This window comes from Diorhabda sublineata, chromosome 8, assembly GCF_026230105.1.
Source record: "Diorhabda sublineata isolate icDioSubl1.1 chromosome 8, icDioSubl1.1, whole genome shotgun sequence".
NCBI lineage: Eukaryota > Metazoa > Arthropoda > Insecta > Coleoptera > Chrysomelidae > Diorhabda > Diorhabda sublineata.
In genome coordinates, this window is record NC_079481.1 from 13,488,381 (window position 1) to 13,515,556 (window position 27,176).

Consider the following 27,176-nt stretch of genomic DNA (forward strand, 5'->3'; position numbering starts at 1 on the left):
AATTCAAAATGGTGCTTTGGAGGTGGTGTTTGGAAGATTTGGAAGTCATCAAGGCAGAAATGACACGGCAACTGAACAGCATCATAAATGAAGACTTTCAATGATGTTATCAACAGTAGAAACGGCGTTGGCAGAAGTGTATCTTATCTCAGGAAGAATACTTTGAAATATACCATATCTACACTCACAGTGTAGATATGTGGTAATTTAAACAGTGTATTCAATATGAATATCACCAACGAATCCAGAAATTCTAATTTACCACCAAATAGTGTCAACATATCCGTAAGTTTGTCTGTTTGAAGTGGATAAATTGGTAACAAAAATACTATTAACGAGATTTTTTGTTTATTTTCACAAACTATATTAATTTAAAACAACTAATTATCAATTTTGCCGAATCTATTATTTCTTAGATACCAAAACTTTATCTCCCACTTTTATAATTCCAGTTTTTCTGACTTCTAAATTGATTCCCATCACTGGTAACGCATCGGGACCATTACTCATTCTGTACCTAAAATCCATGAATATTAAAATCAACTTCAAAAAACTAATAGAAATAAAAAACTCATTCTTTCTTCTTTGTTACACTTTGGCGGTTATCACATTTTTTAATTTTTTTATTAATTGTTCTGTTTCGTTATATAACTCGACGATACGGTATTTCACAAATTTTGATAAAGTGCTTCGAAATTTTATATATTATTACATTTAAAATCAAATTTTTGGTTTGAACTTTCTGCTATAACGCTCATTACCATTATGGCAGTGCAGTGACGTCAATACATAGGAAGCTTATAAACATGCTATAAAGTCCCTGGTATCAAGCTATAAAGACGCTGGTATCATGCTATAAAGACCCTGATATCATGCTATACAGACGCTGGTATCCTGCTATAAAGCTGCTTGTATCATGCTATAAAGACCCTGGTAGCATATTATAAAGGTATCACGTTATAAATACCCTGGTATCAAGCTATAAAGACGCTGGTATCATGCTATAATGACTCTGGTATCAAGCTGTAAAGACCTTGGTATCATGCCATAAAGACGCTAGTATCAAGCTATGAACCCTTTCTGAAGAAAGCCTTGGTCCTGAATAGCAGTTCTATCAATAATAAAATTTAATATAAAAAATCTAAAGTTTTCTTACTTTTCTAGTGTAGCTAGAGGTTCCCTATTTTTATCTCGGATACTTGTATCAGGATCGATAGTCGTCATCGTACATCTTGTACAATCCTTGACGTTCCTTAATACGACGTCACCAATTTTAATCCATTCCCAATTATCTTCGGTATACGGCTTCAAATCCAGTCCATCAACTACCAAATTTGGTCGAAAATTGTTAGCGGAAATAGTGGTATTACTTATTCTTTGTTTCAAATCGTTCACAGACGTTTGGTTTACCAATAACAGGCTTGTCAGATCGGAATACAGACCCTAAAAAATTTCCAAAAACTATATTAGCTACTAGGTAGAAGATCACCAGTCTCACTACAAAATAAAATCTTATTATACTCGTATAAGGCAGTTATCGTGCCCATCTGGACCTAAAGAATAGAATTATGGGGATGTGCCACCAAATCTAGTATTCCTCTCATACAACGAGGACAATCTAAAATCCTTCGATCACTGGTCAATGCACCATGGTACGTCAAAAACAAATTGATCCATGAACACCTCCGTTTTCCAATAATACAAGAAACAGTTGAAGAAAGAAGCTGGACAGCCATCCTAATCAACTAATACAGCCACCCAAGAACCAAACAACAGAAGACTGAAACGGAGCTGGCCAATTGGTCTTAAATAAGACCTTCTCAATGGAGAAATCTCATCAGGACATTCCCAAGACCAAAAAAGGTAATGTTGCAACGAGGACAATCTAAAATCCTTCGACCACTAGTCAATGCACCATGGTACGTCAAAAATAAATCGATCCATCAAGAACTCTATTTTCAATAATAAAAGGAACAGTACAAGAAAGAAGCTGGACAGCCATCCTAATCTACGACTACAGCCACCCAAGAACCAAACAACAGAAGACTGAAACGGAGCTCGCCAATTGATCTCAAATAAGACCTCAATGGAGAAGTTTCATCAGGAGACCAAAAAAGGTAATTTTTTTCTGATCAAAGCAATGGGATTCAGAATTTGTTCAGTTTTTCCCTATATCCAATATCTTCTTTGGTTGTTCCAGCTTCTGAAATTATACTTCCTAGGTATTTGAATTGTCTACATCGTCCAACTTCATTTATTTGAAATTCGGTCTCCTTATGTGGTTCCAACCGGCAGATATTCTCTTTTGCATATTCGTTGTCCAATTTTTTTGGCACATAATCTGCATCGTCCTCGTCGTAAGCTTGGTTGTTAACTACTTATCCTCTAGATCTATTCTCGTTCTCGCAATTTTAGTTCTCCAGCTACCTGAATGTCGTAGTTTTACTTAACCTTTCAACTTTCAGTATTTGTTCTGATTAGCTCGAACATACACATTATTGAGATCAGATTTCGTCAATATATCGAACAGCGTTTTCAACGGTACCGTTTCGTAGGCCTTTTCGATATCGACAAATACAAGGTGAGTGGCTAAATTCTTGACTGGCTTCTTTAGTATTTTATTTTTCAATACTTTGCTGTAAGATTGACGTAGATAGATATACTGGGAAAAAAGAAGTTTGCTCATTGACCTATAAGATTTATTAGTTTAGTTAGATAAATATTTTGATTAGTTTTTAATAAATCAATTAAATCCTGGAATTGAATGCATAATGATACGTGTGATGATTCAGCTCACAAAAATTTGTATAGATTAGAAAAAAATTTGTATTGGAATTTATAATCAGTTTATATATCAGGAAATGATGAAAATTTATAAAAATAGTGGAAAAATTATTTCGCTTTATCACTTATAACTTACTATAGATGAATTTGTTAGATTTTTATAAAATTCCAAATATTTGTTATGAGTTTTCGTGATATCTCTCCTTTGACTACCGTCGTGATATCCTAGGCGCAATCCAGTGTCTTTTTCTAGTATATATCTCGAAAACCATAAGGCTGCTTCGTCTCCACAATCGATAGAATAACATTCTTCACCTTTGTGAAGTCTAAAATGCGAAAAAAACATTTCCATATCAAGTTTTGAATTAACCAAACAGGATGTTCAAAGTATCTGTGATCTAATATTTTCAAAATTTCTATAACACCCTGAAAGAATAAATACTCAACCAATTTTTGTTGGAATAATAATCCAGATCTAATTTTATATTTTTTGTTCAGTACATTTACCTTGAATGTATCATTAAAAAAATGTTAAAAAATATAAACGCTCTGTCTCCTAAAACTGAAAAATATATAATTTTGAAAAAAAGTTTCATTTTGTAACTTGTAATTTCTTAACAAATGTTTCGACTGTACTGAAATCCTCTAGTACAAATTTTTACAGATAAACATAACTCGAGATATTTATGGATAGAAATTTTATTTGGAACACCCTATATAACTTTTTTTCTTAAAACGCAGTTAATGCGAACTTTGGTTATATTTACGAATTCTGCTTGGTTAAAGATCATAATAAAAACACGTTATCTTGGCATTTTCAAGGTCATAGAATCCATTTATCGCAGACCCGGATGTCGAAAACTAGTACTGACTGGTTTAAAAATAATTGAAAAGGTTAACTTCCTGTTCAGTTTTTTCAACGGGATTCATGAATTGAGGAAAAGCTTTTAAAAAACGAAAATCATTGTTATTAACTTTTATTAACATTCGATTTGGAAACTGCCTCGTGTTACTAAAGTGAGAAAATGATCTACGAGGTCTGGCTAAATCTGGTTAAATAACGAGACTATGGGAGCAATTCTCTATCTCGTGCGCGTGTGTTTGAGTGGTGTAAGCGCTTTAGTGAGGCCCGAGAGAGCAATGCTATCTGTGAAGCAGTATTTGGCCAGTAAGCGCACTCCAGTGCTCGAACACTCGCCATACTCACCAGATTTGGCACCGTCCGACTTTTTTTGTTTTCGAAGATAAAATCAGTTTAAAAAGGGACCCGATTTGAGTCGATGGAAGCGGTAAATCCACAAACAGTAGAGCTCCTAAAGGCCACCACCAAAGAAGACTTCCAGCACTGCTTCAGTCAATGGAAAAACATATGGAAAGATGTGTGACGAGGACAGGGAAGTATATTGAAAGGGAGCATTCGAATGTAGAATAATTTTTATAATAAAATTCTTTTTCGTAACCAGTCTCGTTATTTAATAGCCAGACCTCGTACTTTCTGGTTAAGTTAGGTAAATTTCACTTTATCTTAGGTTATGTTTACTTTATCTTAGGTTAGGTTAAGAGGCGCTACCATTTTTTGTAATCCGTGAAATCAGTTCAGAAAGTCGAAGTAATCAACCAATTCCAATCATTGATAAAACCGGAAGAACTAAATTCCAACATCTGGGAAGTCGACAAATGGAATCTGCGACCAGCAAACGTCAATAATATAATTCTAAACCGAGCAAATACAAAAGTATTTCTCTTTTATTTTCGATTTTAGTTCTCACCATTTCACGAGGTGAATTCAAATGAAAAACACAAAACGACACTGAGATTCTCATTCAAACATAAGAGGGCCATTTTTTTTCAACCTCCGATCGCTCCGTGCAGACGCTACACGGGCAAAAGGAAATGGTTATGCGCTATAGGCGACTACGCAGCTCGCACTACACATTACTGACATTCAGGCGTCAGTCGGCGTTGCCAAGTGTGATTTGCGAAATGTGATTCGTTTTCTACAGGCTGAAGGCCATAGTGCTGCAGAAAACCACCGGACAATGAGTCGTGCGTATGAGGAAAACTTCATGAGTGATGGTGTTTTGCGTAAATGGTGTCGAAAGTTTAAAGATGGCCGTAATGATGAAGGGGGCCATGACGCAAATCGGATGACCTGGTTCAACGAATTGACAGAATGGTTGAAGAAAACCGCAGTTTCACTATTACTGCTTTGTCTATGGAATTTTCAGAAGTTCCAAAGTCTGTTTGCGATCTACTTGAATTGAAGGCAACTTTCTTTGAGGAGAATATTGTAAAGTTTTTCCACAGATGTGACAAATGTCACAACTCTTTCCTTGGTTAACGACCCAAAGGAGTCCTAAAAATCTTGAATATTTTTCTTTGGGTTGAATTAATCCTGAACCCAACTCCTTTTGGGATTTGCTACGCTTCTTTTGAACCCTTCCGGTAACCTAACCCGTCAAGCGTTCCAACGCTGGACCCTTTCATCATTGCCAAAGTTGGTATAGTGACACTTGTTACCACGTCGTTAATATGATCGATGAAATTGCCTGTATTCGGATCATTCCTCAAAACTCTCCGACTTTTTCGAAAACCTATTAATTTAATGTGATCTAGTATCTTACTTGATTTTAATTTCCTTATTGTCAGTGTTATTTGGAATTTTGACATACAATGTCCTCATAGTAGGTGCATCTATTGCTAAATGTTTTTCATCATGGACACTAATATCGATTTGCATCAGTTGGGGATACGTCCTAGCAGTTCTGAATTCGTTATTTCTTTCAGCGTAAACTACTAATCCTCTGAAACATATTGAAAATTATTAATCAAATAATAACAAAGTCATTAGTGACTGTCATCGGAATCTTCTATAATATTGGGTATTAATGTGGTAATAGGTCAGTATCTCGTTCGAGAAGGGATAGAATTACAAATGAGAACATAAGAAGAACAAACGTTAAGGACATTATTGAAATCATAGCCCAAAAGAAATGGAAATGGGCAGGCCATGTAGCCCGAGTGACGGATAATAGATGGACGAAAAGAATATTGGAGTGGAGGCCAAGAATGGATAAGAGAAGTAGAGGCAGGCCGCCAACAAGATGGAGTGACGATGTAAAGAAAATTGCAGGAAATTGGATACATACAGCTCAAAATAGAGATAGATGGTTTAAACTAGAGGAGGCCTATATCCAGCAGTGGATGGAGATGGCTGATAGATGATGATGATGATCTCGTTCCAAATAAATTGCTTTTAGTAAAAAATTCAAGGTCAAGATGTCCACTCCATAAAATTGATATATTGAAGTGAGTAAACGATATCAATATGATTTTGCTACAAAAGACAAAAACAAATTAGGAAAATTTCAAAAAAACTGGTACCAAGGGCCAATTTGTACTGGATGGAGAACAATGTGATTCCTAATTTACATCTAGGAACATAATAGAAAGGAAGAGAAAGGTGGGAAAGCAAAGAAAAAAGCTAAAAAGGATCCGAGTTATTGGAAATATAACAAGAGACGAAAAAAAATTGGAGAAATTTCAGTATTGCTGGTACCAAGGGCTAATTTGTACTGGATTTAGTACGATGTAATCCCTAATATACATCGACTTGTATATTGGCTAATTCGTACATATTGCAAGGCAACGTATATTCAAATCTACATCTAGGGAAATGCTAGAACAAAAGAAAAATGTGCGGAAGCTAAGAAGAGAAGTAAAACAAGAGAAATAATTAAATTGAAAGGAGGTCAATATTTTAGGAACAAGAACTAATTTGTATAGGGTGTAGGGCGATTCAATCCCTAATCTACATGCAGGAAACTATTAGGGAAGAAAAAGATAAGAAAACTAAGAAAATAGCTAGAAACTTAAGAACCTCGTTGTATAAATATGAATATTTTAAGACTAAAAATTGCCTTTTTTTAATCACATCGTTAATTATATTCAATCTAGCAACCATAGGAATGTAAGTCTCATACCAGAACCATTAAACTATCGAAGCTATTTTACATTTCAGTCATAACTTATTTTAGCGTTAAATTTTTGAAAATCAAAACCTATTTTTTAACATAGTACTTTTAAGTCTACACTCGTCTTCTTCTATTCCTGCAAATACAACTTTGAGGTTAGAAAACAGGAAAGAGTGTTCAATCAATTCGAAGTGCAATTAATAAATTTAACCAAATGTCGATCAAAGAAGTGTGAGAAGGTGCATGGTCCTAATTGAAAAGAATTTTTTTGCAAATGACGTCGCTTTTTGCAATTTTTCCCTTTAACTTGTCAAGCAAGATGATAGGCAGGTTCGACCTTTGCAAGGGTTTGAGGGGTGCAATGGTGGACCCAGGTTTCATCTACAATTGATAATTGTAAATTTCTTCAGATTCGGAAACTTCTCAAATAGCTCTCGTATTTCAAAATAATTTTAAAATTAGACGAAATAGGATTCAATTCTAAGGTCGATGTTATCAATATAACGAATAAGTTGAATATTATTTTGTTTTTGACGTACCTATCCCGTAATTGTAAAACTTTTTCATCTTCTTCTGTTTGTTTCAAACCAACTTCGGTACATTCTGCTCTAGTTACTTCCATTCTATGTCCACTCTTCAGTGGATATATGTACAGATGTGATAAACTACCCACTTCTTCCCAGTTCCACGGTATGATTTCCTTCTTTTTCTTTTGGAAAAATTGGAATCCCAAGTAAGCTAGAACTGCAGCGCCTGCTAATACAGTTGTATTAGCTGCTATTTGAGCGACAGTCATATTGGTTTCAAATTATCAAAACTAGAATTAATAAACTATATCAACATATAACCAAATTATTATACAGCGTCTTTTAATATTCAGGGTGCTCCGGGACGAAAAATTCGGGAGTGATTTCACAACTTCAAATGCCTATAACTCAAAAACGAGATGAATTTTTCTGATGTCACATCTACACACTCCCAACTTTTCTGTAACAAGTCAGGGAACACCCTGTATGGTAATTTTATACTAACGAGGTCGTCTCGTTTTATGGATCTAGAAATTCGATGAATCCTCCGATTTCAATGATTATTTTTGTTTTTACGTTAAAATCTTATTTGAAGAAGCGCTTATAAAAAAGTAAAACAAAGTGCAACTGAATGAACGAGGTTCAGATGGTTTTGATGTGAAAAAAAGGGATAAAGTAAAGGAATAATCTAAGCCCATTATTTTTCATTTTAACAATGGACGAAACACGAAAAATTGTAAAAAAAGCACACGCCTTCATCGATCTTCTTGAAAATTTGGAATTAAGTTCAACTTATCCTCCTCTTCAAACCTGAATTAGTCGCAAAGTATGCTTTTTATTTTTTACTCCAATAAATTGTAAAATTAGTGAATTAAAGCGGTAATTGGCTATAGTTATGTTCAAATATAATAAATGTTGATTGTTTTGTATCATGACTTTAATATTTTGATATTTTACAGCTCACCTAACCTTAAAAAAACCCTTCATACAAAGATTGTTTAAAAAATGTGGTAAAAATCATGAAATTTTTTTATTTTGGATCGTAATAGGAGATTTTTTTCTTCAGTATAAGAAATCTGACCCTCAATATTTTTAATAATACAACCACCAAAAACCACCCCTCAGAATGGAAAAAATATAATAAAATATAAATACAAAGGAGACACAGCATGTATAAAATAATAAATACTTCCAAAAAGATCAAAACTTAGACGTTTCGTAATTTTCCAGTATTATATCTAGAAAAATGTATTCGGTTTTTTAATAATAACTCGGCTTCCCTTTTAGCTTTTTGCATTCATCTATACATCATTTTGTAGGAAATTTCATAAGCTACAAAACCATAAGAGTTGCAACCCTTCTAGGCCCTTTTCATTAGAGAATTTTGATGTTAAAGGGTAAAAAAACCCTTCCTTAGTATTGAAATCAATAGTTTAAACGGTTATATCTCGTTTAATTTTCAAGCTACGTGAGTTTAAAAAAAAATTTTAATTTTGCCGCACATGCTGTCAAATTTACCGATATTTTTTTCTTTTTTCAAATTCGAGTTACTTATCTTATTTTCGCTTAATTTTCATGCTAAACGGTTTTGTAAAAGCTCATTATAAAGGTCTGAAAAAATACTTTAAAAATGTTTATAACAAACAACAGCAAACATACAAGGTGATTGATTTATTTGTTCTTAGAGATGTCAATTTGAAGGTATCAAAACCTTCAAACTTATTTACAATTTTACAGAGTGTTCCAGAATGCTGTGCCATATTGAAGTTACATTTTCTCAAATCAAACGCCCTATATTTCGTTGTATTTTTGACAAAGCATATACAAGTATGATGAAAATACAATTAACAATTAATGTTGATTATTTCGGAACTCTTTTAAACAATAATACGCACGCCCTTTGTTCGTAATTGAAGTAGCCTCGTTATTTGACTTTAACAAGATGGATTATTGATGTTTATATCATACTTTAATAATAAGAACATCAGTGTGATATTAATGAGATGAAATATAAATAGTATTTATCAACAATGGAAATTTTTGGAATGTACTTTATATATTATACAATATACAAACAGAATCTACTCAACGATAATCATGCAAAATCAAATATTTACATTTTATTATATTTGGTATATAAATTCAACAGACAGCAACTTGGAATTTTATTAATTTATGATTTCTACGTAATTGAAATTGTACTCTTGATCTAATTTGATCAATTAAAAAAACGATAATTTGTCTAATAACTAATTCAAGTTCTCGCTTATGGGGTGTTTTCATTCATAGAGGCTAATAAAAATCGGATACAAACATTAGAATCGTTCAGAAATAGGTAATAAATAAATATAATTTTTATACTACATTATTTTAATTTTAGGGTTCTTCTGAATGTAAATTGGGGTAATTTTGTACTTTCGAGGTCCCCTCGTTTTATGGCTCTAGAAAATAAAAACTTATATTGGTTTTAGGGCTTTAAATGTTCATGAAAATGCACTCATTCACATGTAGTTGTTGATAACTTTTTTCCAAATAATTGAAAATTCTCACTATTAAAAAAATGGTATTTTACTAAAGTTGACTGTTAGAGAAAATTGGGAGTGGGGCGAGAGGCGAGGGAGGGGGTATTCAAAGAGTAAACCAAATGTGAACATTTGTTCTGAATTTTTAGCAGCCCCCCCATAACCTAGCCTAACTTAACCTTACCAATATAAGTTTTAATTTTTTCATTCCCATATTTTTTTTCATAAATTCGCCGTAAAAAGGAAGATTTAAAAAAAAATTCATCGAAACGATGATTTTTCGATTTTATAGAGCCAAAAAACGAGGGGACCACGAAAGTATAAAATTACCTAAATTAGTTTTAAAAACAAGTAAAAATATTGACGTTTCGATCTACTTAGGAGTTTATCAAAATATGACATTCCCAATTATATACATTTCGTAGTGGGATTGTGGCAAAATTAAACACCAAAGTGTACTAACTCTAATATATTTCCAAGCTTTCGAATACTTATGTATTTATCGTCTAGGACCGAAATTATGGTCCAATAAGTACAATAAACAAATATTTATATAAATATATCAACAATAAAGATTACTGATATTAATTAATTAAGAATTACGATATTTCAATTTTAATTAAATTTAATTAAAAAAACAATAGTGTGTGGGTGCATATTAAAAATTTAGACCAAATTTCAATACTGGTTTCAAACTTTTAACACCAATAAGTCCCCTCCCCCGCCCCAAACTATATTTTCACGAATATGAATTTTTATTGAATATATTCATTCTGAATACGAAAAACCTAACCTAACCTAACCCAAACTAACCTAACCTAACCTAATCTGACCAAGCTGCGAGAGTTAAACGATACTATTACAATTACCGAATAAATTAAAAAATAATCACAGTTTTTTTCATGACTATGAACTCATGAACTGAAGTACATATGTTTTTTTTTGATATTTCATGTTTTTTTAATACAGTTTTTTTTATCGTATTGATATCCCTTTTTAAATACTGAGATTTCCGCCCTATGTAAAATGCGTCAAAATTAAATGTAGGCGAACCGGGACTATGAAAAGTATTGGATATAATAGATGCCAGGAAAGAAGAGCAGTTCAAGAAGCTAGAAACACACCCAAACGAACAAGTGAACTCCTTTTCTGTCTACAAAAAATACGGGAGACCGAGGAGATAATTAGATTGATAGATTAAATTAAGTTAGTGAAAGTATTTCTAAAAACACAGAGAAAAATAAAAAAGGGGGTTAGGGATACACCCGAGACGGTTTGTCCGTACTTCATAAGCAAAAAAGCAGTTATAAAGAATGCGAAAGACCAAAAATATTTTGTTTTTTAAAGATTTTCAGTTGAAAAATGTTAGCTTTGGTTATGGATTATAAAAAGAGAAGCCTTTAAACTTATAGGGGAAATGTTCATCTCAAAATTAACGATTACGTTGCCATGTTAAATTTATTACGTAATTTAGCCGCATTCTATATGAGATATTTGGAAAGATATGACCATTCTTATATCTAAATTACGAATTATTACGAATTTTATTGTTATTATGTCTCATGAGCCATCCTGTACATATCAGCATATTTTCCAAATAGGCAGCATGTCGTTGACTACAATTTTTATCAATAACTTTGTTAGATAAATTTTACAATAGCGAAGTTGAGCATTACAAAGCTCACCCTGTATATTTTATAATAATTGTCAGTATAATTTACTGTCCATATTTTTGAAATCTTATTTATTTACTTCTCCACTTATATATGCATGAAAAATGAAATTTAACCAAAATACTGTTTACTATTTTTGTTATTAAAAAATTGCATTATATCAATAAAATTAAAAAAACTAAGGCGCTACGAAAAATGATTTTAAGCAAAATAAATTCTAGATGACTAAATACAAAATTAAAAAAAAAGAAAATTACACAATACATGCTCTACTTTTTAACACATCAAAAAATATATTCTCATAAATGTACTCTGATGTTTATATAGAAGCAGAGTCTCGAATTTGAAATAATTTATATACATAAATTTATTCTCTTTAAGTGTCACATTTCAACGTATTTATTCATTAGAATGTGATTAAAAATCAACAATTGGAATAATTAACCTTCGATAATGATAACAATAAAAGTAATTATCAATTAAAAACAACCACTTACCCTAATTTATGTCAGCTAGAACTCAATTACATGCTAATACAACAGATCTCGTATTAACTGTAGATCAAAACATGTGATCTAGGTCGGGATACCATGACAAGACTTGAAGGTATACAACACAAAATACACGTAAACATGTATGTCTACATACCCACTAGTACTAGTTAAAATACATTTTGCATTCTTTAACATTAAAATATGGAAGATAATACAACGGAAATTTTAAAATTTTGAAATAATGTGTTATTTTTGCTACGGTAAAGCGATCATTTGAATCTCAAACATTATTATAAAACCCGTATATAGATATTTTTTAATAATACTCATGAGCAGCACATATTACTAGCAACTGAGGCTTTGTACATTTTAGAATATTCCATATAAAACTTTTTCGTAGAATACGTTACTTATAAATATGCAAATGGAATACCCAAAATATGAAATATGAATTAATTGGCCCCTAGGGTTTCTAGTTTCGTTAGGATTTGGTCCTGTCTGGACATAAAATAACACAAATCCTTTTAATACTTTGTATCCAAGAGAGGTAAATAATACCGGGTTTATTATATTATTAAATAAAAAGTTAAATAAAAGGTTTGTATTAAGTCGATTGACCATTTCTTCCACACTAACGACCTTGAGTTATTTTTAAACAAATCTACGGAAGTTTATTAAAACAACCAAAAACAAAATGTAATGAATACACAACGTAATGTTTTTCTTATTTATTTGTACTATTTTTATTCGTAGGGTGAATTAATAAACAGTCTCTCACATTCTTGATTTATTTAAATACTATACACTACATTTAACTAACTTATAATAATTCACTTATCACTATCACTTAACTAACAAATTTATTTAAATTCTTGCATTACTTTTTATTTCGGTCTGTTCACTACGACTATTTATTATAAACTGAACTCAACTGCGCTACATATACTCAATACACTGCTTACACCACTACAACAACACTCACAATTACACTGTGTGAATCGTGTTGCGATAACCAAGTTATCGTTTTCAGAGACTGAAGGTAAACAGTTTACCTCCAAAGACAGTGTAATTGTGAGTGTTGATGTAGTGTAAGCAGTGTATTCGGTATTAATATCGCCAACGGTTCCGGAAATTCCAGCTACAAAAACTCATTATATATTTATCCCAAAAGAATTCCAATATTTCTGGATAAATGAAGAAACAAATAAAAAGACTTTCCTAGGAATTATTCAAATCAATGTTAATAAACCGCTTGCTTTAAAAACTGATATAAAAACAAAGATCGAACGAATTCCGGGTACTTCGTCCAAGACGTCGCCTTCGCCGAATTTTAGAATTCCATAATATCCAAGCAGGACCGGCTCCAAGGCGGAGATGAGTTTGTAAAAATAACATAAGGCACACTTTTATATTTATTTTAAAATACATTGCAAGATAATGTGGAATATTTCCTTTTATACCGAAATATGATGATACAAACATATATAGAATGAAAGATTCATTTTTTAATCACTGTGTTTTTGCTTTGGGATTGGATTTATAGTAAATAGTTGGGTGTGTAAATGTTGGATATTATTATTATTTTTTGACAGCAATTGCAACCGGCCCTGTTAATAAATAAATTCACAAAGCAGTAAATTTACATTTGAAAGATAGTTCTATGATGAATGTATTTAGTTTCACACAATATATTCACGTCAATAGTTTGTAAGGAATCTCTCTCACAAAAAACAGGAAATTGCTATACAGAGAGATATCATTATTCAAAGTTTAAAATAATTAATGTAAACAAATGGAAATACATATTGAAATAAACAGGAAATAGTTGAAGCATTTTCCAGCCCTCCAATATCTCCTGAAATATTATGAAATATTTATCACACGAGGGTTGCTATTTGATTTGTTTACTTGAAACATCCGCCTTGGTCAAATAATGGAATTAAATCGTCTTTCGACGTGGATTAAAAGATGACAAACAACCCCAAATCACGACCCTTTGTTGATGATGTACAAATATTGAAGAAACTCGAATCCCAAGATTTAATTAGATTAGATTAGATTAGTCGATTTTGGTGAAGGTTTCGTGACAAAGATAGTGTCCAATAACCCCAAATCACGACTTTTTTGATGATATTTTGATTTTACCCCCCTTATTTTTTCTTGATTTTAAAAGTAGAGTCGACAGAAAACTGTACATCAGGTCTACCACGGTCTTGAGCTGTGTCAGATAGTGAAGTTACATTTATTTTATAATTTTTTTCATGTGACTCCTACTTAAATTATTTTTCTTTATTAAATAATGTATTATATATATATATATATATATATATATATATATATATATATATATATATATATATATATATATATATATATATATTAGCTTCCTAATAAAAAAACAAGTTGTCATATCGTCATAATAATTTCAATGTTTCATAATGATTAAAAGTTGTTCTGATTTTCAAATAGATAAAGTTCGTGGCAAATTAATGATCCCTCGTATCTATAACATTTATCTATTAATTTCGTATCTTATCAATTTTGTTTACGCACTAATATTTTAATTATTTTTTCTCAAGTTACGAGCCTGACCTGCAAATTCATTCAAAATTACCAAGAATGTGATATATATATATAGAGAAATTTAACAAAAAATTGTTTTAACATAAACGCAACAATGAAAAATCTCGCTGAAGTGTCTAAAGAGGAACAACTAGAATTCATAAACAGTTTTGATCACGTATTAACCGATATAGATGGTGAGTAAATTGTAAATTTTCATGCACATACCCAATTTAAAACAAAAAATGTTGATAAAATTCTCAAGGATGGATTTGAAGGTTATTTATACGTTGATAATATTTATAGAAAATTACTTTCCAGAGAATTGATATTCATACACAAGGTGTTTCAAAAAAAGTTGATCCAGTCTATAGGACAGACAGAAAACTGAAAAATACAGGGTTATACTAAATGTTATTTTGAACTGATTTTCTATAGAAAGAAACCTAATATGAAAATAAATCGTCATGAAAAGTTGTATTACAACAGAAAACAATCGTGGGAGGATGTGGACAGGAAGTGGACAGAGATTGAGAAAATAATTAAGGCTGTGACAAAGCAGCATCTAGGAATATCGGGAAAGAAGACAAATATAATGGTTTGATGAAGACCGCAAATAAGCATTAGATGGGAGAACCCAAGCAGAACATAAATGGTTAACTCAAAGGACGAATTTAAACAGGAATACGTACAGAAAAGGAGGAAAACATAGAAAATGTGCAGAGACAAAAAGAAGAAATATTACAGAAACAAAGATGGGTGAAAAAACTGGACAGTTGGAGGGAATATTAGGTACAATGAACTGCTGAATGATTGAACAGAATGGAACGAAGAGGACGAATTTTGAGAAAAAGAAACGCTGAATGAATAATTCTGCGTAGAGAAACTAAGAAATAACATGAAGAATTGCACAAGTTCTGGTAAGAATGAGATTCCAATAGAAATTAGGTTATGTGACAGACTGCATGAATTATGAAGGTATAACTTTGTCATATGGGGTATACAAAGTCCTAGCAAGAATCATGAGAAATGGATTAGGCAAATACTTGGATGAACAAATGGGCAAATACCAGGTCAACTAGTGATCAAATTTTCATTCTGAATCTAATCCAGAACAATAACTATGAGAAAGAATTGGACCTGAAGCTCCTCTTTAAAGTAAAAACATTTATTTCAGCGGTGTGCCGCTCTAGGAATACCTAAGAAAATACTACATTAGGTAAACACCAAGAAGGTGGCCTATCGGGAAATTTTTAAACAAAAAGAGATTTAAAGCAAGGTGACCCACCATTAATAAACCAAATATATGGAGATGGAAAGGGATCTGAATATCTGCAAACAATTGAAAGTGAACAAAATATGAAGTATAGAAACGTATAAAAGTATAAAAAATATGTGCATTTACAAGACACTCACTGTCGTATGTGTTGTATGACAGTGACCAATGAACACAAAAAAAGAAAACGGAAGGGAAAGGTACTAAGGAGGTTTTTCAGAGAAGTGCAGTAGCAAAACGAGTAGAAGAGAAGAATGAATGCATTGATCAAAGTACTGTATGGTCAAGCTGAGGCCAGAGCAAAAAGATTACAATAAAAAATTTAGACAAATATATTGTGAAAGTAAATATGGACAAAACTGATATTTTACTACATGTTATATAATCTGAGTTCTAACTTCACAGGTTATAGATAGTTGCAAAATTTGACGAGTTCAAAATTCATAAAACTTCTCATGTCTATTCACCATCGTTATTATCCTTATAAGAAAAATATCATTTTCAGGAGTCTTATGGACATTATGGGTACCATTTCCAGGAGCAGCAGAATGTTTCGACAATTTCAGAAAACTGGGCAAAAAAATAAATTTTATTACAAATTACGCAGCTGCTCCTCTACAAGAAACATACAGAAGATTGAATAAAAATAAATTCACAGTCGATATAAATGAAATTATCAATCCATTTATGGGTATGGTTGATTACTTGAGGAAAATAAAATTCGAAAAAAAAATATTTGCCATTGCTTCTAAAGCTTATAAACAAGAGTTACGAAAGGAAGGTTTCGATGTAGCTGAAGATCCTGTAAGTTGAGTATTTATTCAATCAAATTCGATCTTTATTGTCGTTCTACACCAACACTGGCCGCTGGGAACTCTGCACTGTAGAACGCGATTTTCCAGCGCCACGCCCACTTCCTCTAATTGATTAGTCAGCGCGCACTTTTCAAATATCTTATGAAGTAACATCAGAGGCTACCCTGCGGTTGGTCATTAATTTATCATATTATGTTCCATCTCGCTTGGATGCAAAAAAGGCACAGTAAATGAGTAATCTAACAAATCATCAAAATCAGCTGTTAATCATTTAAAAATGGCCGTATGGGGTGAACAGTAAGTTACTGTTTGTGGGTTTATTTAGGCCTTATTATTTGCAGTGCAAAATGGCTTGTTAGGGAGTTATAATTAACCACATGCTGACAAAACTTGACGTAATGTTTCTAAACTTGTATAATTGTATTCTGGACAATCTGCTACCTGTTGTTGTTTTGTCCTACGTATACAATATTGAATAGCTTTGTCAACTGATTTCATTTTTTCTCTACATGTTTTTCGATTCTGTGAATGATCCACAGCAACCCCTTTCGTGACTACTCGATTAATGGAAAATTTATTTCCTCTAGTTAATTCAGCAATTCTTATTATGATTGCATTATCAGATTTCTGAATATTTTCCTTTTCCATTGTCTTCATTCTCCCATGGTCTAAAGAACGCTCTATTTCTATTTATTTAAAGAAATTTATGAATCAAATTAATTTCACCGAGCCACGCCAATGCTTATCGCAGACTTTTTAGCAGGAATATTTCGAAGAAATTATGTACATACGCCTTCCGGCAGCTTCGGCCAATAGAAATGCATTTATGTTTACGATTAGATAGTTTCATTGGTAAACAGTGGAGATAATGAGTCCACGTGGACTGACGGTTTGTTAGATATTTACCCAATTTTATACGGGGTGTAAACATTATTTTCCACTTCTAAATTATTGATTGTTTTATACTAGAACTATATTACTTAAAGAAGTGCAAAAAAAGTCTATTGGAAACTGGGGGAAAATTACCAGGATTATGACTAAAGATCTTCTCATCTTTCAGCTATCACTTTCAGTTATCACTTTGTAACTTTAAAAAGTACTCACTCATGTTTGAGATACTTGAATGAAAACCTATCAGCAAGCTGATTAAAAAATCTTCAAAACTATTCAGTTTCAGCTGTATTAGTCTAGTAGAGAATAGACTAGAGTTTTTTTCTGCAAATTTTTTTTGCTGTTATAAGTTTTGTACTTGTTGAGATTTGTTCCCTTTTCTATGGCATAGAAAAGTCACCAGCCAATCAGCCCTTTACGTACGTAACGTCTGAAGTGGAAGGTTTAGGTGGCCATAGTTCAGTTCATGATCAACAAGTGAAACTCATTCCGTTGTCCACCGGTATTTTCGAATTAAACCTGAGAAAATTGTAAATCAACCAAATCAAACCTTCAACTTAAAGCCTAATGTTATTGTTGTTATGTAAAGTAAAATTAAATGTTTAATCATTCCATTATTCTCCACATTGAACCAGCACATGCGCATTACAAGCACAAAAAAGCTCTAGTAAATATTTTGAACAGAACAGAACATATCTTCAGGATTCCTACTCTCCGATATTTTTCTGTGAAGTTTTTTTATGTCTTCGTCGATGACAACCTCTTTGGATTTTGCGTGAACAAATAAAGTTGCTGCAGCTCAAGTTGTACTGTATTCTGAAAATATTGATGATAAGTCGTCTTCTTCACCGATGCTAGAACTTGTTCATTCCATATCCTGTGTCAACTACTACATTGTTCCTAAGGTATTTCAACTCAAACATTTTGAAACCAATCTACAGAGGGCATCTCATATGTGTAATGTCGGTTTTCATAGACATCAATTTTTGGAACAAGACTGGCTGTGAAAAAGGTGATGAATAACGTCATTAAGGCCACAATCATAAAGGAAAAATATAAAGGAAAGCATGTCTTGATCCTACGTATACCGATAATTCCAGCTAATTTACCATTAAACGTTTAAAATTTCCGGTACGTTTGGCTTTTGCAATGACCATAAATAAATCGCAAGGCCAGTAGTTGGAAGTTTGCGTAATCAAACATCATGTGTGATTAATCGAAAATAATAATAAAACTTCATTCATACCGAGTATTTTTTTAATTTGTTTCAATAAAAAAATTATTCTATTTGTTTATTTTAAGTTCATTTTGTACAAAAGTTTAGGTCTTTTTTTTATCGATTAAGGCAGTACGAAGCCGGTCAGGTCAAATAGTTTTTAAATAAAATGTATTTTAATCAATTAATCATTCGTTTAGCCTCAAGAAATTGAAGAATCGGCCGCTTATATTATACAAAACATCCAAGACGACGAAAAAATTGGTGCCGTTATTTACGATTTCGATGTAAATCTCACATTCCTCAAACTACAGAAAGCGCTGACGTATTTAAAAAGAAAAGATTGTTTATTCTTAATCGCCGCTGGTGACAAAAAGCTCCCCGTGGGACCGGACGGACCATTAATTGGTAAATATATTTGTTGTTTCAAAGTAATTCATTCAGACTAAGCTGGAATTTCTGGAACCGTTAGCGATATTCATACTGAATACACTGTTTACACTAAATCAACACTCACAATTACACTGACTGACGCACGTTTCCATATCCAAGTTATCGTCTTCAGAGACTGAAGGTACACGTTCACCTAACCTAACCTAAACTAATCTACCCTCCGCATTGTCAACTTTTCCTAAAAACTGTTAGGTTGACATGGTGCAAAACAAATCGTAAGAAATTGGACGCAATTTTTTCAAAAGTCAAATTATTTCATAGATTTTCTATTGTACGTCGTTTGACATTAGTAATAAGTAAATTAAACAAATTCCTAACGTCAAATTTTATTTAATATTTTGTGACAGGTTTGAAATGAAAGTAACAAAGCTAAGTGAAATAGTCAAGAGAAAAGTGGTCAGTTAATAATTGGCAATAATGATATCTACCGCTGTCTCGCTTTTGCAGCTTGATCAACAGGTTAGTTTTTACGATAAAAGTAACTAGACTTTTCACTAGAATTGCAGCTTGCATGCAATAAACGTAGCATCAATCGATAATGTTGCAAGTGCGAGATCTTGAATAAAACAATCAGAAGAACTTCATCTTCGCATACTTTGATCAAGAAATATTGCGACTTGCATTGCATTGCACGTTGTATTGCATCATGTCCAGCGGGCTTGAAATTGCTTGCAATTTCTTGCACGTTATATTGCATCATATCAAGCTGTCTTAAAGAGAAAAGATATTAAAAAATAATCACAGTTTTTAGCTTTCTTTCTATGTTTTTGAGTTATTATCTAATAGAGAATCAAATATTTATTTCGTTAAAAAATCTAGTGAAGTGTTCAGCCTTAAGGCCGTTTGACATGATGCAATACAAAGTTCAAGAAATTGGAAGCCATTTTAAGGCCGCTTGACATGGTACAATAAAACGTGCAATGCAATGCAATGCAAGACGTAATATTTCTTGATCAAAAGCATGCGCAAATGAAGTTCATTTGATTGTTTCATACAAGATCTAGACATTATCGGTTTTGTGCCAATTTTATTGCATGCAAGATGCAATCTAGTTACTTTAGGCTTAACAGATCAGCAGACTAAAACTTAGCTTCGTTATTTTCATTGTTAAACTATGTACAAAATATTAAGTAAAATTTGAGATTAGGAATTTGTTTACTTTTACTGTTTACAGAGATTTGCATACAATTTCTTGCATGTTGTATTGCATTATGTCAAGCAGCCTTTAGAAATACCAACAATAACTTATTAAACTCACTTTTAATTTAATTCATTTGTTGTTTTAATGAAATAAAAATCCTCGATATTGATCGACTTTACGATTACAATCGAACATAGTAATTGCATTTTACTCAAATTATCTCGCCACTCCTGATGAGAACCATTTAAGATCTGTTAACCATAAATTAAATTATACAATATGTCTTTTATTTTATGCTCCACTAACGTATTGTCTCAGATTATTTAATTTCTGTCTTATGCGACTGTGAAGAATCATAAATCTACCTACTTACTATTGTATTCGTTTTGTATTGTAAGATTTATTGTAAACTGACCGCCCTCAACGTCTTACTTAAGCGGTTCCATACGTCCCTTAGACAGTTGAAGTTCCATTAACTTATCAAATAACTTACCTCTAATTTTTTATTAATGTGACGTGACAACCATAAATATAATTAATTATAACTTCTATATACAATAGGATTAGTATTTAAGAGAGCATAAACACGCATAGTGTGTACTCTAAATAGTCTTGACAACCAACGATAACAGTCAGATCAAACCAGCTTACGTAATCATAATAAATTTTGTGTATAAAAAACAGGAAAAATTTCGGTACCTAATTTCGAAACGCGGCATAAATATTTTTTTTTTATATTAAAAGCTATCTTTATAGGTAACTACTTTTATCACGCTGCTTTACAATATGTCAGTGGAAGACAAGCAGTACAACTAGCAAAACCTTCAGAGGCTTTCAACAACTTCGTGAGTGAGAGACTGAATATAACGAATCCTACTCGAGTTCTATTCATAGGTGATGGGTAAGTTGATCCAACAATCAAAAATCGATTCATAAATTCATAAATGAACGAAGGCTGCTACTCAATTTTTGAGATAGACAACTTCTCTTTTGCTACACCTTCTTCAGGTGACCTCGCAACTAATTTTGACTCAACAATTCGATGATTTGACTGAACAAAAACGTTGTTTGTGGTAGAGGATAATTTGTCATCTGCAATTAATTTCCTTAATTTTTGCGAACACTTTTGCTTTCAATTTCAACAAACAACAAAAATGTTGTTTGAAAGAGCTTTTTGTCCACTAATACAGAATAAACAAATTATTTTTCTAATATTTTGTAAATAGTTTAACAATGAAAATAACGAAGCTAAGTTTTAGTCAGCTGATCTGTTAAGCCAAAAATAACTTGCAGATTACATGCAATAAAATCGGTACAAAACCAATAATATCGAGATCTTGTATGATACAATCATGAACTTCATCTGCGCATGCTTTTGATCAAGAAATATTGCGTCTTGCATTGCATTGCACGTTGTATTGCATCATGTCAAACGGCCTTTAGGAAATTGGATGCAATTTCTTGCACGTTGTATTCCATCATGTCAAGCAGCCTTAAGGCTGAATACTTCACTAGATCTTTTGCACGATATAAATTCTTGATTCTTCATTACATAATGACCCAAAAATATAGAAAGAAAGCTAAAAACTGTGATTATTGTTTGATATCTTTTCTCTTTAAAACCGCTTGACATGATGCAATAGATGCAAGTAACCTCGCAATTAATTTTGACTCATCAATTCGATGTTTTGACTGATGAAAACGTTGTTTGTTTGAACTGACATGTCGTGATGGAGAATTATTCGTCTTCTGCGATTGGTTTCCTTGATTTTTACGACACTTTTGCGTTCAATTTCGTTGGATGCGATCAAATCCTACGACGCTGCAGTATCGTGAGTGGCCAACTCCAGGATAACGAAAAAGTAACTTTAAGTCTGATTCTGCTAAATCGATTTTTATGAACTGAATGTTCCTTAAAAGAGGTTTTATCTACCAATACAGAATATACAAATTCTAAGAAATTTAATTAGCAACGTGAATGCTAGATGGCGTTATACCGCTACATGGCATTATCTACATAATATAAACCTAACATTGAAAATAAATCATATAAATCACGTAACAAATCTTACAATTACCAACTTAGATAACAAACTACGTAATTAGTGACGCCCAAAAGGTCATCCACCATTTTCTCGCTGTCGGGTGACGGGTGACGGGTGACGGCTGACGTTTCATAGCAATGTTAAAGTAAATTTCAATAATATGCAGCACTGGTTTCAAACGAATCCTCGTTGGATACAACAGATCCATATTCTATATACGTTCGGCATTGTTCAGATCAAACATAGGTGGATAAGTCGTGAAAGTTTATTTATTTGGCCTCTCAGATATCTAGATCTAAGGTGCTTAGATTCTCATTAATGGGGTCTAAAACATAAACTTCTATGACTTAATGAAAGAAAGAGTCCTTGCGTCAAGTTACATTGTACTTTAGCGAGTTCCTCATCGTTTATAATCCCTAATAATTCTATCATATCATTTTCTTCATATTTAACATATACTACATTGATTCGTATCCAATCTTCGATGAAGTTTATTATTTTAAAGACAATCCCAGTTTCATTCCATAGGAGTGTTTTCAGTTTTTTGTGTTTAGATTGAATTAATGAATTGGAAACTATAACATGTTTCTTGTTTAAGAATTAACGAAGATATGGGATTCGCGACAGTCGGTGGATATCAAAAACTTCTTGTATTAAGTGGAGCTACATCTATTGTCGATGTGAACAACTGGGAATATCCAGAAGAATACAAGCCTAAATATTATATAAGTGGCATAACACAGTTGAATGACATTGTTAAATTGATAAATAAATTGTAATTTTCCCTATAGAATAAATATAAACATACTTATGAATTTGGTTAGGTTTTTTATAATTACATAGTATTGAGGTTCCCTCATCAATTTCGAAGAATACTTTTGTCAAATTGAGTTTTATACTGAAATAATGGAAAAAATGAGAGAAATTGAAAAATCATTGGAGATACAAAAAGAATTTAGGTGAGTGAAAAATAGGAAATCAGAGGAAGAAAATGAGAAACTGGAGAAGACTATGATAAACTTGGATAATATATTGAAGTAGCTAGAAAATGAAAAAAAAATCGAGATACAAAAAGACACAGAAAACTCCGAAAAAATAATAAACGTTGTAGAAAAATTATCGCAAGTTAACATAATAGTGGAAAAAGTAATTAAACAGCGAAAAAAAGCCTGCTTACTGAAATTAGCATATAAAGAGGGGAAGAAAACAGTAATGCAGAATAAAAAAGAACAAGCGGACATACAACAAACATATGTTTTTCAATATTATATCTGCTCTTGTCGCCAGAAGATCATGGATCTAACAATTTGAAACAAAAAAAAAATTAACAAATAATATGAAAACGTAAATTAAATAAAACTTACCTCAAAATAGTTATCCACAATTCCACTGGCAGACCAGGTAAATCAAAACAGGAAACTGCGATCACTGGTATGATACAAAACATCTTGAAACTCACTCACTGAATCACAAAACTAAACTGATTAAGATGCTAACGAAACGCCCTTATATACGTAAGTTTACGCGATAAATCAAACTCATACTGCGAATTATTTAGAGCGCCAATATTCAATCTTCAGCCGGACGTCAATATAAATTTATATTACAAAATAAACTTCTGGTTTATAAAGTCAGCTTCAAGCTATTATAGACCCTATGGGATCCAATTTTGGGAGAAAGCAGTCAAATATCACATATACTCAACAAGATTTCAATTGAATTCTGACGAAGAAAAAGTTCCTTTACTAAACGCTATTCAAACAGACTTTAGAACATTCCAAAGGAATCAACAGTGATTCCACTTGACAACAGCGAGCAAACAAAAACGAATATTGAAAAGAATTGAATTGGACTAACTATATGACTCAATAAGTCGTGTGAATGACACACAGATGGCGCTGCCATTGACAAATCCATATGACGTTTATAAAGTACCAACTTTCAAAATACTATGTGTCAAATTTCATGACATTTAGATTAGTCAGAAAAAAGTGACAGACGTTTAAGTGAAGCTTCTTTTGTTATTTACAAAACAATTGTACAAGCTCAGCAATGTTCTTAGAATCATTTGCCTATTATACAAATTAATATGTACGCGTGGGGTTGAACGTTTAAAAAGAGACTGATTCAGTTGTAGGAATATATGACAATTATAGGGTTCTATTTAGGTCGTGTTGTCTAGGTTATTTTGAAATAAAACAGTTATAACACACGCAAAAATAAACGTTAACAATGTAAGTTTTTTTTTAAAAAAAAAAGAACTATGAAGATTTGAATGTAACAAAATAAAATAATGGTTTTTCTACACAAGTTTTGGCTTCAAGCGATCCGTCATCTTTACGTCTTTGAAAATAAATACGTCGTAAATGGAGACTTACATATAAATATCTCTAAAGCTAAGTCGTTACTATAAAAAAGAACTTTCTTATTTCATTATAACAGTAGATCTTGTCAAAAACTATTCTTTAGTTTGTTATAAAGTTTTTCTTTTTTGTGACAATTTATGACATGGAAACTTAAAAAAGAAGAGATTTAGTAGTACCCAGTATTCAATTGTCGAATACTTATAATTAAGATCAGAGTTTGATTATTTTAAAAAAAATGATTTTTATTCATATTCTACAACTTACAAATTTATTTTTGTGTTCAATTTTCTTCTTATTTTTCAACTTTTCTGGTTTTCTTTTCAAAATATCAATAGATTTTCCTAGACTAAAAGAACTTACCATTTTTTTCTTTATTACATTACCAGCGAATACGGTTTTTTCCGAAATATCTCTAGTGGTCGATACGGATTTTCTAGGATCTATTATCGTCTCTATAGCGAATCGTCTTTCCATTTTCAAGGCTTCTTGTAGTCTGTTTCTCAAAATACAATCACCCAAACAAATATTTTTCCATCTTACATCTGCTCTTGTCGTCGCTAGAAGAGATTTTGGATCTAACAATCTGAAACAAAACAAAAAAATTAGCAAATAATATAAAAACGTAAATAAAATAAAACTTACCTCAAAATAGTTATCCACAATTCTACTGGTAAACCAGGTAAATTTAAACAGGAAGCTGCAATCACTGGTATAATACGAAACATCTTGAAACTCACTCACTGAATCACAAAACTAAACTGATTACAATGGTAGTGAAACGCTCTTTTATACACAAGTTTACGCTGTAGATTAGTAATTTATTTTACCGCGAATTACTTTGAGTGCGAAAGTTTCCCGCTCTTTTTATTCTGTACCAGAATATCGTCAAGACAATCCCAATTAATACATATCAATAATTTACCACAAGTAGTGAAAGATATTTCACAGTAAGAAAACAAAACTGTTGTTACTTAACAATTAAGACTGTGATCATTTTTAACCTCTAAATAAAAAGTGCGGTAAACTTCCGCGAAATGATTGTCTTGGCACTCTTTACCAAAACAGACCTTTTAAAAACGCTGGAAACTCAGCCGTAGCTTTCTAATCACCATTTACTACTTCTCCTGTAATCATTTTATTGTAAAGGTTTCTACGTTTAAATTTATTAAACCATCCTCGCAATGAAAATTTCCCTTGCTTTAGCCTTCTTAATTTTTTCAATATGAAAAAATGGCTTTACAGCATTTGGTGTTCAATTTAGTCTTCAATCCAAACAGATAGTCGTTTTACCATTTCTCCTAAAGCGTATAATTCTAGTTTTAGAGCTTGAAGTAGCTGCAGATGTCGATGGCAGTATTTTTTCTTTATTCATAACAACAATTGTTGAAGTTGCATAACTAATTTTAGATTGCGGTTCACCAGAATCTTATCTTCTAATCACTTGCTTTCTTTTCTTGATTTTTAGTATAAATAAATTGATACTTACAATAATGTCAACAAATCAAAAGGAAAAAACCATTCTCGGTATGGTGACGATTCTGCGCAATTTAGATTACGTGTTATCGATTCTCTTTTGTGTTCGAACAGACTTAGTTATCGTTTGTTGACCGTTTCCGGGAAGGTCTTTTCGATACTTGGTTAATCGGAGAACCATGTATAGCCAGAGATTGCGCAAAAAATATCTTACGCTTAAAATAACCGTTCCAAAAACGTCCAAACTAACAGATTGGGACAAAGCTATTATGTACATATTTGGAAACCTAGAACTGCAGATATTTTCATCTATTAGATTCCGTTCCAAGAATTTTTTTAATATTTCGTGGTCCGTTACGTGGTAGAAGAGATTTTGGATTTAACAATCTAAAACATAACAAAAACATTAGCAAATAATATGAAAACGTAAATAAAATAAAACATACCTCAAAATAGTTATCCACAATTCCACTGGTAAACCAGGTAAAACGAAACGGGAAGATGCGATCACTGGTATTATACAAAACATCTTGGAACTCACTCACTGAATCACAAAATTCAACTGATTAAGACGATAACGAACCGCCCTTATATAAACTAGTTTACGCGGTTGATCTAATTCATTTTACCGCGAATTACTTCAAGCGCCAAAATTTATTAGTAATTAGTGATTAGCAATGAATTAGATCTACCGCGTAAACTTGTGTATAAAAGAGCGTTTCGCTAGCATCTAATCAGTTTAGTTTTGTTATTCAAAGAGTGAGTTTCAAGATGTTTCGTATTATACCAGTGATCGCAGCTTCCTGTTTTAATTTACCTGGTTTACCAGTGGAATTGTGGATAACTATTTTGAGGTAAGTTCTATTTCATTCACGTTTTCATATTATTTGCTAATTTTTTTTTTTTTTTTTGTTTCAGATTGTTAGATCCAAAATCACTTCTAGCGACAACAAGAGCAGATGTA

The 27,176-nt window shown here is 32.1% G+C and overlaps 2 protein-coding genes across 4 annotated transcripts; one reads left to right on the plus strand and one right to left on the minus strand.

Annotated features, from left to right (window-relative positions):
- Positions 1-328: 328 nt before the first annotated feature.
- LOC130447704 (mitochondrial amidoxime-reducing component 1) lies at positions 329-25,443 on the minus strand. 3 transcript variants are annotated; one of them, XM_056784667.1, is made up of 7 exons: positions 25,382-25,443; positions 25,100-25,322; positions 7,298-7,575; positions 5,409-5,588; positions 2,921-3,110; positions 1,157-1,443; positions 332-517 (listed from the first exon to the last, which is right to left on the minus strand). In XM_056784667.1, the coding sequence occupies exons 3-7, from the start codon at positions 7,552-7,554 to the stop codon at positions 406-408; spliced, it is 1,026 nt and encodes a 341-aa protein (XP_056640645.1). In that variant the 5' UTR covers positions 7,555-7,575; positions 25,100-25,322; positions 25,382-25,443; the 3' UTR covers positions 332-405. The 3 variants fall into 3 exon arrangements, with proteins under 3 accessions (XP_056640647.1, XP_056640645.1, XP_056640646.1); XM_056784669.1 differs by lacking the exons at positions 25,100-25,322; positions 25,382-25,443 and adding an exon at positions 11,978-12,048 and having other exon boundaries at positions 329-517; XM_056784668.1 differs by lacking the exons at positions 25,100-25,322; positions 25,382-25,443 and adding an exon at positions 23,738-24,511.
- LOC130447706 (uncharacterized) lies at positions 14,535-23,188 on the plus strand. Its single transcript, XM_056784670.1, has 5 exons — positions 14,535-14,733; positions 16,318-16,616; positions 18,935-19,142; positions 21,085-21,229; positions 22,972-23,188. Exons 1-5 carry the CDS (start codon positions 14,652-14,654, stop codon positions 23,150-23,152), a joined length of 915 nt encoding a protein of 304 aa, XP_056640648.1. The 5' UTR covers positions 14,535-14,651; the 3' UTR covers positions 23,153-23,188.
- Positions 25,444-27,176: the final 1,733 nt, after the last annotated feature.

What these genes read in the sequence shown, in the direction of transcription:
- LOC130447704 (XM_056784669.1), bottom strand. Translation starts at nt 7,554, where the DNA reads ATGACTGTCGCTCAAATAGCAGCTAATACAACTGTATTAGCAGGCGCT. An exon ending in AATAAGGAAATTAAAATCAA is followed by an intron (nt 3,111 to 5,408) that starts GTAAGATACTAG and finishes TTCGCATTTTAG; the next exon opens with ACTTCACAAAGGTGAAGAAT. An exon ending in CCTCTAGCTACACTAGAAAA is followed by an intron (nt 518 to 1,156) that starts GTAAGAAAACTT and finishes CATGGATTTTAG; the next exon opens with GTACAGAATGAGTAATGGTC.
- LOC130447706 (XM_056784670.1), top strand. Translation starts at nt 14,652, where the DNA reads ATGAAAAATCTCGCTGAAGTGTCTAAAGAGGAACAACTAGAATTCATA. An exon ending in CGTATTAACCGATATAGATG is followed by an intron (nt 14,734 to 16,317) that starts GTGAGTAAATTG and finishes TATCATTTTCAG; the next exon opens with GAGTCTTATGGACATTATGG. An exon ending in TCGATGTAGCTGAAGATCCT is followed by an intron (nt 16,617 to 18,934) that starts GTAAGTTGAGTA and finishes TCATTCGTTTAG; the next exon opens with CCTCAAGAAATTGAAGAATC.